The sequence below is a fragment of the Pituophis catenifer genome, unplaced genomic scaffold (assembly GCF_029215685.1).
Source record: "Pituophis catenifer annectens isolate HBS135680 unplaced genomic scaffold, rPitCat1.0.hap2 SCAF_1, whole genome shotgun sequence".
NCBI lineage: Eukaryota > Metazoa > Chordata > Lepidosauria > Squamata > Colubridae > Pituophis > Pituophis catenifer.
In genome coordinates this window covers 66,488,050-66,504,566 of record NW_027256881.1, presented here as the reverse complement: position 1 = coordinate 66,504,566, position 16,517 = coordinate 66,488,050, and the positions used below count along the sequence as shown (strand labels likewise).

The 16,517-nt window shown below is 32.3% G+C and overlaps 1 protein-coding gene across 1 annotated transcript in view; it reads left to right on the top strand.

The window, feature by feature from the left end:
- Nucleotides 1-16,517, top strand: part of SDCCAG8 (SHH signaling and ciliogenesis regulator SDCCAG8) — a 114,980-nt gene that overhangs the window by 37,828 nt on the left and 60,635 nt on the right. Inside the window, exon 13 of the mRNA XM_070950574.1 lies at nucleotides 3,065-3,207. Within this exon, the coding sequence (XP_070806675.1) occupies nucleotides 3,065-3,207 (143 nt within the window). The remainder of the gene's footprint in view (nucleotides 1-3,064; nucleotides 3,208-16,517) is intronic.

The window sequence follows — 16,517 nt, the reverse complement described above, 5'->3', positions numbered from 1 at the left end:
AGAAAGAGCAAAATATTATTGAAAATTCTGGTTGAATTAACAAATTCCAGCTCAGATTATCCATCAAGACAAATAAGGAAGCTGTCTGCCAAATTTAGACTTGAAATTTAGATAATCATAGAATTATAGAGCTGGAAGGGACATTGGAGGTCTTCTAGTCCAATCCCATGCCCAAGGCAGAAGTTCTTATACCATCCTGGACAAATAGCTAATCTTTTCTTGAAAACCTCCAGCAACGGAGCATCCACAACTCTGGGAGCCAAACTGTTAACACTGATGAAACATTCTTACTGTCAGAAAATTCCTTCTTATTTCCAGGTTGAATCACTCTCTGATGAGCTTCTATCCATTACTTCCTGCTGTCAGGTGCTATGGAGAATACCATCGTCTCCCCTGTGGTAGCCCTTCAAATATTGGAAGACTGCTATCGTGTCTTCTCTTCATTAGATTAAACACACCCAGTTCCTTTAGCTGTTTTATTATATGATGTAGCCACAAGACTCCTTATCACCTTTGTTGCTCTTCTCTGCACTCTCTAATATGCACTCTAATATGCTATAATTGCTATTACGTTACAATCACTAGCTTGAGTTTTTGTCACTGGCAGGACACTACTTGTTCAAGAAAATACACTATAGTTGTTTTAATCCTCTAGTCCAGAAAATCATCACAAGCAGTCATAAATTGTCTCATTCAAGATAGTTGGTCTAGATTCTTCCTAAAAGTGAGGCACTGAGGAATTCCTGGACTTAACAGCCGGTGTCCCAAAGATGCTTTTTTCAAGAGGCAACTGGGCTTTCTGGTTTTTCTTTGAAGACGTTTCACTTCTTATCCGAGAAGCTTCTTGGATGAGAAGTGAAAAGTCTTCAAAGAAAAACCAGAAAGCTCAGTTGCCTCTTGAAAAAAGCATCTTTGGGACAACCATGACCTGGATGACTGAAAATCTCCATAGATATTTAACAGCCAGTGCTTTCGTACTTGATATTATTAGTCATAGAAGGGATTTGAAAGTTGTTTAATAACTATGAAATAGTAAGTAAATGTAGGATAGAGCATTTGGAATAATACATTTCATTCTGATAAGATTAAATATCTTATTTGGTTTCTTTAAATCAATTATCCAAAATCCATATTTCAAAAGTTGTGGAAGATATTTTTATCTTACTAAGCACTTAATAGTCAAGAGATGAGCAGAACCCACAATCTTCTTTTGCTAGTACTTATGACTAAAATTTATATATGTACACCATGTAAGAGTGAAAGAGAAAATGCACCGAAATAGGTTTGTGGTTTTAAATTTTGAACAAGATCATTTATAATTTCTAATTATTTTATTTAAAATAAATTATAACCTTGGCTTAATTGATTTACATTCTAGTATAAACTATTTTAGTGGAGGTTAAAATTAAAGAGTAAGATTAATCAGTAGCAGATTTGAAAGCAAAACAGAACCAGAAAAATTAAAGAACTCCTCTTACTTGAACAAAGACTAGACCAACTATGATCAATTAATTTCCTTAATTCTCTATTCCATTCTTTGCCCTACACTTCCAGTTACTAAATGTTGCTTAGTAATAAATATAGCAGATAATTTGCTACTTTTAATTCACTGATATATCTATAGCTGTCTATCCATCCCAATAGGTAGGTAGATAGGTGGGTAGGTAGATATTGAGAGAGAGAGAATTTGAACTTGATATAGTGCACCAATAAGTTAATTTTGTTTTTCTTCTGGAAGTCATCCATCCTTTTATAATACTGTTTGTATTAACATCTTAATGTTTCTACACTATTATCCAATTTATCATGGTTTAAAAGAAATATAATTTACAAAGAATATATTGATTTGCCAAATTTGAGGTAATTAAAATGACAATATAAAATGATAATATTGCCTAGTTAATAATGCATTTCAAGAATTACTTTTTCATTTTATTTTTATACATAACTTTAGTGATAATAAATCCAGGGATATTAAATCCACATTGGACCTGCTTGCTAAGGCTCTAAAAAGCTTTCTTATGCTATTTACTAGCATTTGTTTTTACCCATGATCTTTGTCAAAAGGCTAAGAAATGGTATAAGAAATAATGTTTATTTTTGTTGTTAACCTCAATAGTTGTTTACATGTCTATGAATTATAAAAAGAGCTAAAGTAACATTTTTTTAAAAATGCCAAATATGGCTGAAGCTAAGAAGTCAATGATCAAGCATAGTGTTCAAAATATAATAAACAATTCTTCATTATATCTAGGTAAAAGTAATGTGTGTGGGGGTATTACTTTTTTTTTTTTTACTCTGCAATATAATAATTCTAAAGAACCTGTTTGACTTTTGTATGCAGTAAAGATTAACAGATAGAATATTACCTTAAATTCTGGACTCAACATCTGGCAGGTAGAGGGATTCTATTTTCAACATAGTCCCTCTATGTTGTAATTCACTTATTATTGGACTGACATAACTTGAGTTGATTTAACTTGAGGGATAGTATAAAGCCCATCTGTTCACTTTAGTTATTTTCTCTGAGAAAATTATAGGAATTTATATTTATGCCTATACTGTGAAATTTTGAGATTGTCTTGGCTTTAGTTGACAGTTGTCAAATTCTGTTTATTTTTCATTTACAAAAATGCTTATTAGATTTCTTTAAAATACATTTTGAACTTAGAATATCAGGAAAGAACTAGAGAAAAATTGAAAGAGTTAATATCTTGTGGTCATGAATAGTTCAAGATAGAATAGTATCTTAAATTACCTCATTATATTCTGCCGTAAAAAGTAAAAATTAAGTGTAGCTTCAGTATTGCAATCTGAGTGATTGGTGGAGCATTCTGCATTTGTTTGTTAAATATGATTCAAAAAAATGTAACCAATGTTATGATTGTAGAATTGAGGAAAAGTATGATGTAAACATAATATAATAAATATTGTTTCTCAACTTTTGTTTAATCCAGAAAATAATCATGTCAAACTTGTTCTGGTATTTGCGAGTTTTCTAACTTCCTTTATTATGTTCAGTTATTGTTATCTAAATTTCCTGCCCTCCTCTTTGTATTTAAAGCAAATTGAGAAATTACAAGTATTGCTTCATGAAAACAAACAGCGCTTAGAACAAGCACAGCAGGATACTGCAAAAGCTAAGGAGGAATGTCTGAAACTAACAGAATTGCTGGGCAAAGCTGAGCAACAACTGCATTTTCTCAGGTACCATTTATCTTGTTTGTTCTTAACACCAGTTTCAATTTCACATTTCCATGTTTTGTCATTTGCTTATCCACAGTTGTTACAAATTAAATGTCTAGCTTTGAGGCAGTTTAGAAGTGAATGTATAATGAACAAAAAGTGAAGTGTGATAACAGTAAATGTACTAATCTATTTCCCTCTGCCTTGTTCTTTAAAGCAAATGGGATTTTTATTTAATTTGTAGTCAGTAAAAGTTACACACATCCAATTATTCTACAATTATAACTGTTTTAGGAAATAGCTGAATGTTTGTCAATTTCATATAGGTACATGTGAAAAATAGCTCCAATTTTCCTAATAATTTTGTGCATAATCTTAAAAATATTTATGATACATAAATCTTTTATAACTGATTAAAAAATAGTTGTAAACAAGTAAACTGGCTTAAAATGTATGGTAAACAAGTAGTTCAATATTTAAAAATGTATCTAAATATTATTTTAAAATATAATTTTATTTCTCTTCTTCATAACTGGCTCTGCTGAACACAATTATTCTATCATTTTTTAAAACAGAGTTGAATTTTAATGTTAAGCATGAACTGATTTTTATTTGGGTGGGGTCAAGTACATAAAAGCTATATCTGATAGTTAAAAGTATTTTAAAAAGCATTCCGGTTTATGGTTTTATTAGGTGGGGTGTACATATGTAGGGTGTAATTATATATGTGTGCACATGAATAAAGGTGGTTCAATTGGGTAATTGTAGTATCTCTCTTATCATATCAAATTATCATATCATACTCTTTTTTTAAAAAAAAAAATGATGTAAATATAGATTATGGGCCAGGAGCAGATGGGGAAAAAAACACTTTTCTCACAGTCTGTATTTGAAGAACAAATATGCTAGAGGTTAATGAACTTGAAAAAAGTTTTGGGTAAGTTGTAAGATAGCAAAAGTTTGGATTTTGCAGGACTTCTTTTATAATGATTTGTTGTGATAGTTTACCAAATGGTTTACCAGTTTCCTTCCTAAGGCTAATCATACAAGTTATGAAGCTGTGTGGTGTCTTGGAGAAAGTCCAAAGTGTAGATAGATTTCCTGAAAAACTTCCACACTTTTAATAATGATACTAACAGCCTAATTAAATAAAGTCTCCCAATAATATGACTTAAATTTGTCCAATTTAATGATTAAACACTATTTTTAATGTTGTATTACCTGGTGCCATTCACTCTGCAGAATTTCACTGTAGATATTGATCATATTGGATATTTCATTTAGAAATTTGATAGATGGTTTAACAACAGTCTATATATTTCCATGCTAATTGTTTAACTTGTATAGTCATTGCTGTCTAGTTTCCCTTTTTGTTCTGTTTCCTGGATTTGCTGATTTGTGACTTGGTAATAATATGGAGTGAGAGGGAGTTCAAATTTCAGATAGTCTTTCTGCATTTTTGGTGTCAATAGTCACTTCCCCCATTTGCTCTAATTCTGTTTTTATTCACTTCCATTATATTCTTTTTATGTTGTATCTTATTTTCTCTTATTTATTTTTCTGTAATAATGTCACAACATTTACTAAATTATATTTTTATATTTTCCTTATTGCTGTGAGGAAAAAGTGGCTGATATTTATAATTTGGTTAGCTGTCTATAGTTTCCAATAACTGATTTGCCTCAATTTATAATAAAATTGCATTGAAGAATTGGATGATATATGATAACTTATAATCACATATAAGTACAGTTGTTTAAATTGTTGAAAATTATGTAGATTTCTTTACATGTTCAATCTGGGGTAGAAAACTACTAACCTCCAGTACACCCTACTGATCATGCCAATAAGATTTGATAGCAAAATAGGATTTGTGGGGAGAGACAAAGTAAGGTTTGTAGACTTGATATATTTATACCCTTAAATGTTCCAGCCCCTTAAAGAACAAATATTTGTTTTTGCTCTGCTCACCTGGTGATAACATGTCCTATTGGATTTTTTAAACATGAAAAATACAAATTTGACCATGAAAAAAATTCATGGCATATTAATTTATGAAAATGCATTTTTTCAAGGTAAGTATTAAAATTGGTACATATTTAGAACATGTCATCACATTCTTCCAGCTTTTACTTACCAAGATGTAGAAAGTACATTTATAAATAAATACAGGTATTGTATTTCAAGCAAAGAATTTATATTTTGTGCTGCTACATTGATTTCTAAATTCAAAAATTGCATACAAAGTTGTAAAAATCATTGAACAGCTTAAAATTCTTGCTTCTCTGTATATTTAACCTATTTAATTATTCATATGCATTGTTATATCCTACATTTTTGTGCATAGTCTAGCTAATTGTAAAAATTCAACTTAAAATGAAGCAAAATATTCTTTTTCACATTCAGTGGGTAGTCCAGAGAGTATTTTAAAACATCATGTTTAAGGTAAAGAATGGGTAAGGGGCCTTTGTTGTCTCATTATTATTTATTGTCCATTATCCATTAAATTTTGTAAGATATTACAAAGTTTGATACTGTTAATATATGTGAGTGTACTTCTAGATTACATGGGAAATGAACCCTGGGATATGAAAAGTGATGGAATTATCAAGCACGGAAACAGCAAAAATATTATTCTTCATTGTTAGAAAGATAGATGAGTTCACTTTCCATTTATGAAATTGGCTCTTGGGATGACTGATCAACAATATTTTGGCTGTAATTTAATGAAATGTTCAAAAATAAGAAAGAATAATGTCCTATAAATAACATAATACAGTATTTTCTTACTGTTATTTTCCTTTATTTCTCTAGTTGCTTTTTTCCTCCCACCCCCTTTTATTGATTTTTGTACTGATCACGTGGATGCTTGTAATATGTAAAACAGCCCATTCTTCCCAGGATGATTCATCTATGGCAGAAAATATCATATATAGATCACTTCAGTACATGTTTTTGGCATTGTAAAATTGCAGCATTATCAATCTCTTTTTGTGTGGTACACATGTTAATGCTGACACAGCAGCTTTCACTGATAGTTATTTAGGACTTCAAAATTGAACTTTAATATGCGAGGAAACCCGGGGTTGTATTTAAAAGCCAGCATTCTGCTGACGAAATGAACCAGTAAAAAAACATCTATCAGTGCAATATGGTGGTTAGCTAATTTTTTGTAGCCCTCCTTTGTTGTTATCTACTTTCATGGTTTACTAAAGACATTTTGCAGAGCATACTTTGAAGAGTTGACTTGCTGCAAAAGGTTAGAGAAATAATCAAATCTTCCACTACGGTTCATTCTTAATTCTTTTTTAAAAAAAATAGTTTTATTGTTTGCATTTTGCACTTCTTAATCTGATTATAATTGGTTTAACTATAGTTTAATATATATTTCTACTTAGTTGCTAGTATCATTTGAATGAAGTTCTGTGTTGTCATTATTAACAAGCCTGTAAAGTATTTAGTTTACTACTTCAGTCTTGTTTCTTCTAATTCATTCTTTGATTATTATTCATATAGATTCAGAAAATAGATTATATATTAATTGTGCTGTGAAATTGCATGCAAGCATAAGAGTTTAAACTTGCATTGGAATGTCAGGAGGCGCCTGTCATGATTTTGACAAACCCTTAGCCTGCTGATGGACACTGCCATTACAGAAGCTGTGTTCTATATCTTTTACCTACTTCTTTTTTCTTGCCAAGCTCAGTGGAAAGTTGGGCAAAACATTTGTAAAGGGCTCAGAATTCTTGTCTGCTCATTCATCTGTCTGTCTGTCTGTCTGTCTACCACTAAGCAGACTAACTCTGAAAACTGAATAGAATAAACCCACATTTGCTGTGGGTGGAGAAGCTGGCAAAAGAAAGAGTGAGTTTGAAAATGGGCATTATTCAGCCAGAGACTGCAAAGAAAAAGGAAGTTTCAATGCATCCTTATGGGGAAATCTGTTGGGTAGCAGCCTGAAATGTTGCTGAGTCTCTAAAGCCCCTCTTCCCTCCAACTCATGTGGGGTACAGCTGTTATTAAGGGGTTAGAAAATGCTTTCCCTACAGAGCCAAATTATTCTATATATCTTTACTAATATTTCTTGGCATTGGTATTTTTCACTAGGGGGACTGATAGATATGTAATCAATAACTGATCAGTAGAAGAATAACTTTTGGAAACCATATCTTTGGAAGATATTGTTGAAAGGACATATAATGATTATCAGAACCTTTTTAGCTTCAAAAACCTACTGTTTATCAGCACTTCTTGTAGCCCCTAGCACATTTTCCATAGCTTCATTAGCATTCATTGAAGTCCATGTATAATAAATAAGATACATAAATTAAGTCTATCACTAATAGTTTTTTGGAACGTAGTTGAATTGTTTATACTTTTTAATGTTTCAGTATGACATTGATAGTATTCTTTACTAGAAAAAAGGATCTTTTTATATAACATATATGACAAGTATTGAGGTATTATAGTCTATTGATTTTAAAAGACATGTCTCTTCTACTCTATTAAGAGCAACCAGTCCTTAATAACTACATTGTATCGTTCTAAAGATATACCTACTATAACATATACATAAAGGCTAAGGTTTTATTTTCTTTTAAAAAAGAGGTTAGTATAATTAAATGTTTTCTTTGTGGGATATATATTTGTATGTATATAAATGGTGTATATTTATATATGCAAAAATACAAAGATCTAGAATGTTTTAATTTACAAAATATGAAATGAGTAGTCACATCAAACTATAATTAGTAACTGCTCATATGAATTGAAATTTGTATTTAACGGGTGAAAAATTTATAAAGTACACTTAATGTTTAATTTCCAATATATTACCTGGAATTTTATAATTAAAAAGAAATATAAAAGCCTGAAATAAGATAACATGCATAATCAATTCTTTAGCTCCTGTTTTTATATGTTTATTTTTCATTAAATTTAGGATCGTTTGTGGTTTAGTCAACATTTATTCCTATCTGTTTTTCATATACAAAGGCAGTGAGATGCCAGAAAATAAACTGTTAACGGAGAATTAACTTCTTTGGCATGCTTTCATACTTATCTTCCAAATTAAAGAAAATGAAATGGGCAGAAGCAGAGTGTAGATTACCTCCTTTTTGTCAAAAATGGTGGGAATTTGAAAATTAATAATAAAAAAGGGAACAGATGCAGTAACATGCCAGAGGGAGATTAATGTGGAGAGTAAAATCTGTGAGCAACAAAACTGAAGCAAACTGAATCAGTGGGAGGTGGTTGTACAATCAAAATCAGGATAAAAGAGAAATTACAAACAACCCTGCACTTGTCAAAGTAGTAGTAATGAAATCCTGACTCTGCCAGCAGTGAGAACCTGTGTTAGCACTTTGGGGTAAGGATGGTAGCCGGGTGCCAGGTAGGAGGGCAGTGTTAGGTTGCTGGGCAGCAGCCATCTTGTGTAGAACAGATGGCACTGAAAGCTGGCAGGGGAGGAGCTCCTTAGCAGAACTAATCAGACAGTAACAGATAGGGCAGCTGGGAAGACTGACCACAGAGAGGGAAACTGCAGGATAGCTGCAGAGTTCCATGATGTTTACAGTGGTGTGCCCATTGGTCTGATAAAGACCTTGCAATGCCTTTTTACTGCAAAAACGCACACAAACTTTTGTTAACTGGGCAGTTTATCTGAGAAATTTGCAACACAAGAAATGTATAAAAAGGACAAATCTGCTGAAGAATTGACTTTGTAAATTCTTGAGAATCCCTGCTAGGAAAGAAAATTCATACTGCATTGCCCTTCTGGAAACATTATCCGTGATCAATGAAAGCAAACAAGATAGTATTTTGGTGTCACTTAAACATTCAAAATGTATTAAGATTGTGGCTTACATTACAATAAATGCAGTTCTTAATATATATTTTAAAACTCTTTAAAATAAGACATTGATTTTGCTTCTTTTCAGCACTACCCCTTATGTTGACCTTATATTTAAATATCACTATTAGCTGGTAATGCAAACCAGATAGTAATACATGGCCATTCCATATAATTTCTGATAAATAAATTTTATTGAATTTAAAGAAGCTTATTTCCCATTGTACCTTAGAAACAGGTTGCAGTCTTATTGATATCTGGGCAAAAAATGAGGTTGTAAAGAAAACTGAATGAGAAAAAAAAAGAATTTAAATATGGACCTGTTACACAGAATAGTTATCATAGTTAGATAAGCAAGATGAATGATGAAATTCTTTGAAAAGAAATACATAATTGCAGATAATAGAGATGGATATTTAACAAAGAAGATTGAAACACCTTCCATTTTTCAACTTAAGTGTTTTTCTGTTTGCAGAGCTTTATGGACAGACTTAATTTTGGCTGGGAGGGGGGACAAATATTACAGGGGTTTGAAATAGGAAGTATAAGACGAACATATACTATTTATATATCCATTACTGTGATACATCTAATTTAGGACTGTCGAGAAAAAATACTCTTATTTGATGTAGCGGCATATTATCGAATCATTGCAGTGGATGTAAAGTTGTTATTTGTTCTCCTTAATTGATTTTTGGAAGCATTTTTTCTTTCTCCTGAGCTATGTGTATTATGTATTCACTAACACATCCACAACTATATCCAGTACTATAAAGAAGGTCGTACATAAGGTAATTTTCAACAAGATGTAGAATAAATGTTTGCTGTTTTCAAAGCCTATTCATAAGAATTGTGGGAAAGCTAGTCTACTCCCTTAGTTACTGCTTCTTTCTGAAGTAGCTGATTTAATTCTACATATATAAATGAAATACTTTCCATTATTATAAAAAGAAAAACATTTTACCTGCCATTATTTAGCCCATATCCGCTCCTTTATGATGACAGCTATCAAATGATTTGGAATAAATCAGATCTCTTGTTTTCTGGCAGTGCTTGCAGTAATAATTAATACAGTGCATTTTAAAATCTGTCAGTTGGCTGATTTCTTATCATCTAATGTATTAGACACTTATTGTCCTTTTAAAAATATATTGTTTGACAATGCAATATTTCCAAAGCCATTAATGAAGTATTAAGTGAAAATGAAATATGTACGTATAACAGCTAAGTAAATTGTGAACATGTTGCTATATTTTTCAGGGGTTTTTTCCCCTTAAAGATGATGGAAGATTACATAGCTTGATAATCAAGTTTAGATTCCCCCCCCCCCGAAAGAATGATTAATAAATACATCTGATTATATAGAGAGAGCCTTTCATTTGCAATGTTTATACTGACATTGGTCTGTTAAGCAAAACCAACATTCCTGAATACACGCACATTGCTGAAGGTTGTCTGTTCTGTACCTGTTACAATAAATATTTGGTTACCTCCTTTTGGGGTTTTGAATCTGGATAAGCTTATTCATGCTATTTAGTTAGAAAATAACAAAACAGAATGTGTATTAGGTCTTTGTTGACAGAACAAAAAAAAATAACATTTTATATTTGGATGCTTCGTGCTGATATTTTATGATATCCAACTTAAAATTTACCTTTATAAAATAAGGTGGAAATATACATATAATTAGTTAATACATATTTAATATGCCAAATACTCTGCACAAAAACAATGGAACTACTGCAGTGACAAAAGGAAAAAAAAAAATTTAAGTGAAGTCATCCTTGGGATGTTTTTTTTCCCTCACAAAGGATAAATTACTAGATTGGAAGAACCCGCATTTTGGAGCTTGTAAGTAAATTCCTATTCATTTCTATTATAAAGTAGTAACTTGCAAAATTATCTTAAGCCTAACATTTCTTTTTAAACATTAAAATCAATCTTATGGAATTATGATGTATGAAAAACATTATTGTTTTACTATGTCTTGTCCTGGCAAGTAACAATTACAAGCAGGAAAAAAAACCCCCAAATGATTCTTTCTTTCTTTCCCATCTGCTAGTTCTCTTCTGTCTCTTGTCTTTTCAATTATGACAGGGAGCTGACTTCTTTCCTGCTCAATTGTTGCATTTTTCCATGGCAGCCTGATTGCCACATCAACTGTCCCACTATTGCCTTCTCATTCCTGCAATCTGTGTACGTTTTGTAAAAGTGCAGCTGGTATGATTTCTTGTTCTCATTATATCCTGTCCGTATCATTATATCTTATCTCTTGTTCATGTTCTCAGCATAGCACATCATTTAAGAACTAAAAGCATCTATCCGATATAAGTAATAGTAGACCTTTTGAGAAGATCATGAATATCTTAATTCCTTTAAATGACTACTTGACTAATGAAAATCTAAAAAAACACATGATTACAAAGGCAAGAGCTTGTTTCTCATTTCCAATATATTAAAGTTGGAATTTAATTATGTGTTTAACGTTTATTATTTAAGTAATATCTAAGTAATTGATTTAAGATTTGGAAAATGACAAGTTTCTACTTTAAAAACTCTGAAGCAATATTTTGTGTTCCATAACCATTTTAAATGTTAACTAGTAAAATAATTATTCTTTTCTTTCAACACACATTTCTAGCAGGTGAAGAAAAATACCTTGAAATTTGGGTATTATTCAAGAAAACATTTTGAAAATGTTTCTTATTTGAATTTTTTAAAAAAGAAAATAGTTAATAATTCAATAGTATGCGGCTGTTGGAACAAATTTTTGAAAAGCAGATGCATGCTTGACTAAGCCTGCATAATAGATCCTGCTGACAGTATGAAATGTCTCAAAAGTAGCTGCTCTGCTCTTTCTATTAACTTGAATAGCAATATGGATAATCACACAAACTGTGTAACATTTATAAACTTTCTCAGTGGTGAATTGATTTTTACCTTACTTTTTCAAAATGTGATACTTAGTCATAGATGAATGACAGTTTAAATATAGCTATGTTGCAGCTTAAAGATAACATTAAAATCAGCATTTGGTTAATAAATATTGCTTTGTTCTCTTTTTAAAAATTGATTAATTTTGTCCTTATTTTTCCTTAGTCTACTATATATCTTAGTCTTCTCTGAAATTGCATTTTCTCTTCTACATAGTTTGTCACATTTCCCTTTTGTTTAGCTAAACTCGCTAAATATATAATGCTCACAATACAAGATTTTACAGAAAGAAGAGGAATTTGATCTTTGAGGATTTTTTTAGATTATATTTCTCTTCCGCTATTGTCTTCAACATTATTGGGGGGGGGGGGATTATAATGCATAACTGTCCAGCTTTGTCTCTTACTAAGGATTAAATTTCTGCCGACAGTTCTTTTGACAATGACCTTGAGGGGCTTTGCATCTTGAAGAAGAAAGCAGAAGCTTGCAGTAAACAAAGTTCACTTCTGACAGATGGATTGAATGACAGAAAGGTTGTGAGTGCCAGAATAGCCCTGGCAGAGGAGGAAATGTTCAGTGGAATCCAACAGGAGAGGAGGTGTGAACAGGTGCAGGGTTGCTGACGGAAGGGGAACCAGATGGAGGGAGCCAGAGCCAGTTTATTTAAAGGAAAAGGCAGAAAACACTGAAAGGCTGTACAGTCAGTGGCTAAAAGTGTGCATGGAAGAAGGTAAAAAAGCAGTAAGCAAAACTGCACAGTGGGACATCAAGCACTTAGCGTAATGACAGTAATTGTGAGTGTAGTTGGAAAGTTGCTATTAAAATCCATTCATCCATTGCTCTAAATAACATAAAGTGTTTCAAACACTTTTTAAATTGACAAGAATAGTGCTTTGTCTGTCAATTTTTGGTAATGTTAACACACAAAAGTTATGATTAGAAAAATGTTGTGGTTCAGGCAAGCCAAATCAAGACGATAATAAGAAAAGGTTTCGATATTAGCTGCAGAGTAGTCTCTTAGTTTTGCTTTGCTTGCAAAGAAATGTCACATTCTGACAAAATGTGAAAGAAATCCATTTCCCTGAAAAGCATGTTTTAAAACATACAGAATCTTATTCATCGTCTAATTGTTACTCAGAGCAAAAAAAAAAAAAAATGAGGCGTGGTAGGCTGTGCTACAATGTGCTTTATGTCATTTGAGAATAGCTAAGAACATAAAAGTATGTAAGGCTTTAAAATTCAAGAGTTTGCCTGATTTGTTTTAATTATCACAGTCTTTGTAAGATTATATAATGTTATTAATTGTTCTGGTTGGTGATTCTTATTATATTGACTGCTTGTGCTGATTGATTTGATTTGAACCATGGTTTTATACTGCTAACCTGAAAGTAGATCCCATATATATTCACTATTAATCTAATATTACTTTGAAAATTCTTATTCCGTTTTATAAGGTCATAAATCTTTTTTTTTTTCTTTCTTCACTCCAATATTTTTCTTCTTTTCTTGTGTTTGCTCTTAAGTATCTGTTAAAACAAAATAAAAATAACACAGATTTAAAAAACTGTTAACATGTTCGTAGGAAGAGCATTTGAGAAGCATCTGGTTTATTAATTTATATTTAAGGTACAGGTGCTAATCCAGAATTCTTCTGTGGGGTTTTTGAGTAGCACATTATTGTTTGGAAATTCAGGAAGTTTCAAAACCAGTTTCTGTTGAATCTTAAGACACTCAGGCCCTCTTAACTGTTCCCTAGAGTCTTGTTGTAGGACATATTTTTTATCTAATCCTAAATGCTTAATTTAAAAAAATATATAATATATAGATTATTGTAGCATAATCCTATAGAATATTTTTAATTGATTGTGTGCCATGAAGTCTAAAATGCACATACACTGTGTTTAATACAACATAAGATTGAAACCCAAATATTACAGTTTGGACATTTTTTGCTACAGTTAGAGCATAATTGCAAGCAATACGTCTTTAACTTTTCACTGGGAGCCTTTCTGTGTAAAAGGAAATGAAGCTCAACATTTCAATATCTAGATAAATTTTGTGGTTGGTCCTTATATAAATTATATCTGATTTATCCAAGCTTCCTTTTTCTTTTTTTCTTATAATTTATAGTCCTATATTAGTAGAAATGCCATACTTTAATTATATATTTATAATCCAAACTTAGACATATAATTCTGTCAAAACATTATGCAAAATATTTTTTTGTAGTAATGGAAAATATTTTTTTTATAAAAAAGCATGATATTGTTCAAAAACCATCATAATTGCATGTCTTTGGTTTTTTCTTATTTATAACCTTATTCTAAATTAAATCTAATATATTTTTATCAAAAAAAATCAAGACATGTAAAAAGTTTATTGGAGCTCCTGGGTCTCTGTCTTAGGCAGAAGGAATTAAAAATATATTTAATCATGTTAAGTTTTGATAAAATATGTTTGTAGTTTTCTTATTCTAGGTTGTTTAGAAAGCCACATTCCTATTTCAAACTCACAACTTTTGAGTTGATTAAATGTATTATTTAATAAATTAAAATTCAGGAACGATTTCATATAGTAAGAACAAACAGAATGCCTCAGGACTTTAGACAGAGTTTCTTCCTGATAGAAGGTTAATTCTAACATTTATATTTAATGTTATCAAGCATTTTGATAACAAGCAGAATAGAAGGCCACCTAACATAGGTATTTATAAATAGCTACATGGCAGTCTGCTACTCATCCATAGCTTGCTCCACTTTGAGGCCCTGCACTTATTTTTTGTGACCTTTATCCAACATAACTGACTTTTTTCTTTTGTACAGTGGCATCATTCCTTTCCAACAGTTGACCGTATGTTAGTATTGCAAAAGATTGTTGGATGAACTCTCATGTATATCTACCTAATTCAAAAATGTGATTCTGGGCAACTAACATAGGTTTGAAGTCAAAGCAAGATTAACAGTGAACACACCATTAGACAGTATAAAACTGAACAGCCAAAACCACAACATACTCAAAATCCTAAACTTTTCATCTGCTATGGCATCAGCCACAAGTCTTGAGACAGCCCTTAATAGCGCACTTGTCTGGAGAGGTATTACCCTATTGAAAGCTGTAAAGGGAAAGTTTCCAGAAATGAATCCCTAAAATCAGAGCATATTCTTGCTTGGGTTTAGACAAAGCCTGCTTTTTCTCAGCCGAACCTTCACAAATTCTAGATACTGGGAAAGAATTTGATAGCATAACCCAGTTAACTTGTGGTAGAGATATAAAGCCATATTCATGATATTTAACCTTTCAAATAGTTGATCTCATCCAGCAGCTTCATGTAGGTGTTATATAGGAGTGGAGAGAAAAGTAGAGTTTTCAGGAACTCTATAAAGCAGAGTCCTAGGGCTAGAACTTCATTTACCAACACTGACTGGAATTGCCCCAAGAAGAACCATCTCAACATCTCCTATATTCTCAATCTCCAAAATTGCTCCAGAGCAATATAATGACCAACTACCATATTTTTTGGATATAAGATGCTCCAGAGTATAAGACACACATTCGTTTTTGGGGAGGAAAACAAGAAAAAAAAAATTCTGCTTCTGCTACCAGCATCCATCATATTCATCTGGCTAGCATCCTTGCAGCAAACAGCAAACAGCCTGGTCAGCTTCAGCACGTTATCACAGCCTGATTCAGCACGAGCAGCTGATTGGAGTTGGATCTCCCGGAATACCGCCAATCAGCTATTCCAGGCTGCAGGGATTGCCGCAGCCCATCACCCCCTCTGCGTTTTTGGCCTCCATGTGTTGCATTTTTGGCTAGTTCCAGGCAGTGGGATTGGCAGCGGCAGTGTGGAGGCCAAAAACGGCTGAAGGGTGGGGGTCGGTAGGTGGGCGGGGCTTTGGCAACATTTGCTGTATAAGACGCACAGACATTTCCACCCAGTTTTAGGAAGGGAAAAAGTGCGTTTTATACTCCGAAAAATACAGTATACCAAAACCACTGAGAAATTGAGGGCCAGGATGCTGAATTATGTATTTGTTTTACATATACAGTAAATGTTAACTAGTATTGTGGGGAATGGCGAGGGGCCCCATTGCAGAATCAGAATGGGACAACTTGCTGCAACCAACTCGCCATGGCCAACTCCCAGCAAGACAACTCACCAAGGCCAGCTGGCTGCAGGACAACTTATGCAGAATAATTCAACAATTCAATTTAATTATTTAAAATAATTTTTTTAATTGTTTTGATTTTTGTCATAAACATTTCATTTTGTCCCTCCTTTTGCATCCTTTCTTTAATTATTCTATTCCACCATTGAAGAATTAGTGTAATTCTTCTCCCGCAGCGAGTTTTTCCCATGGCAAATTCACCATGGTGAGTTGTCCTGTGACGAGGTTGCCATGGCATGATGAGTTGGCCATGATGAGTTAGTCACTGTCACAACCAGGGCACAAATAATTGAAAACAAAGCCTCCCAAACCAGGCAAGCCTGCAACTGGCATGCAACACAAAACTGTGTGAAAGCTTCCTGGTTAGTTTGTTAGAC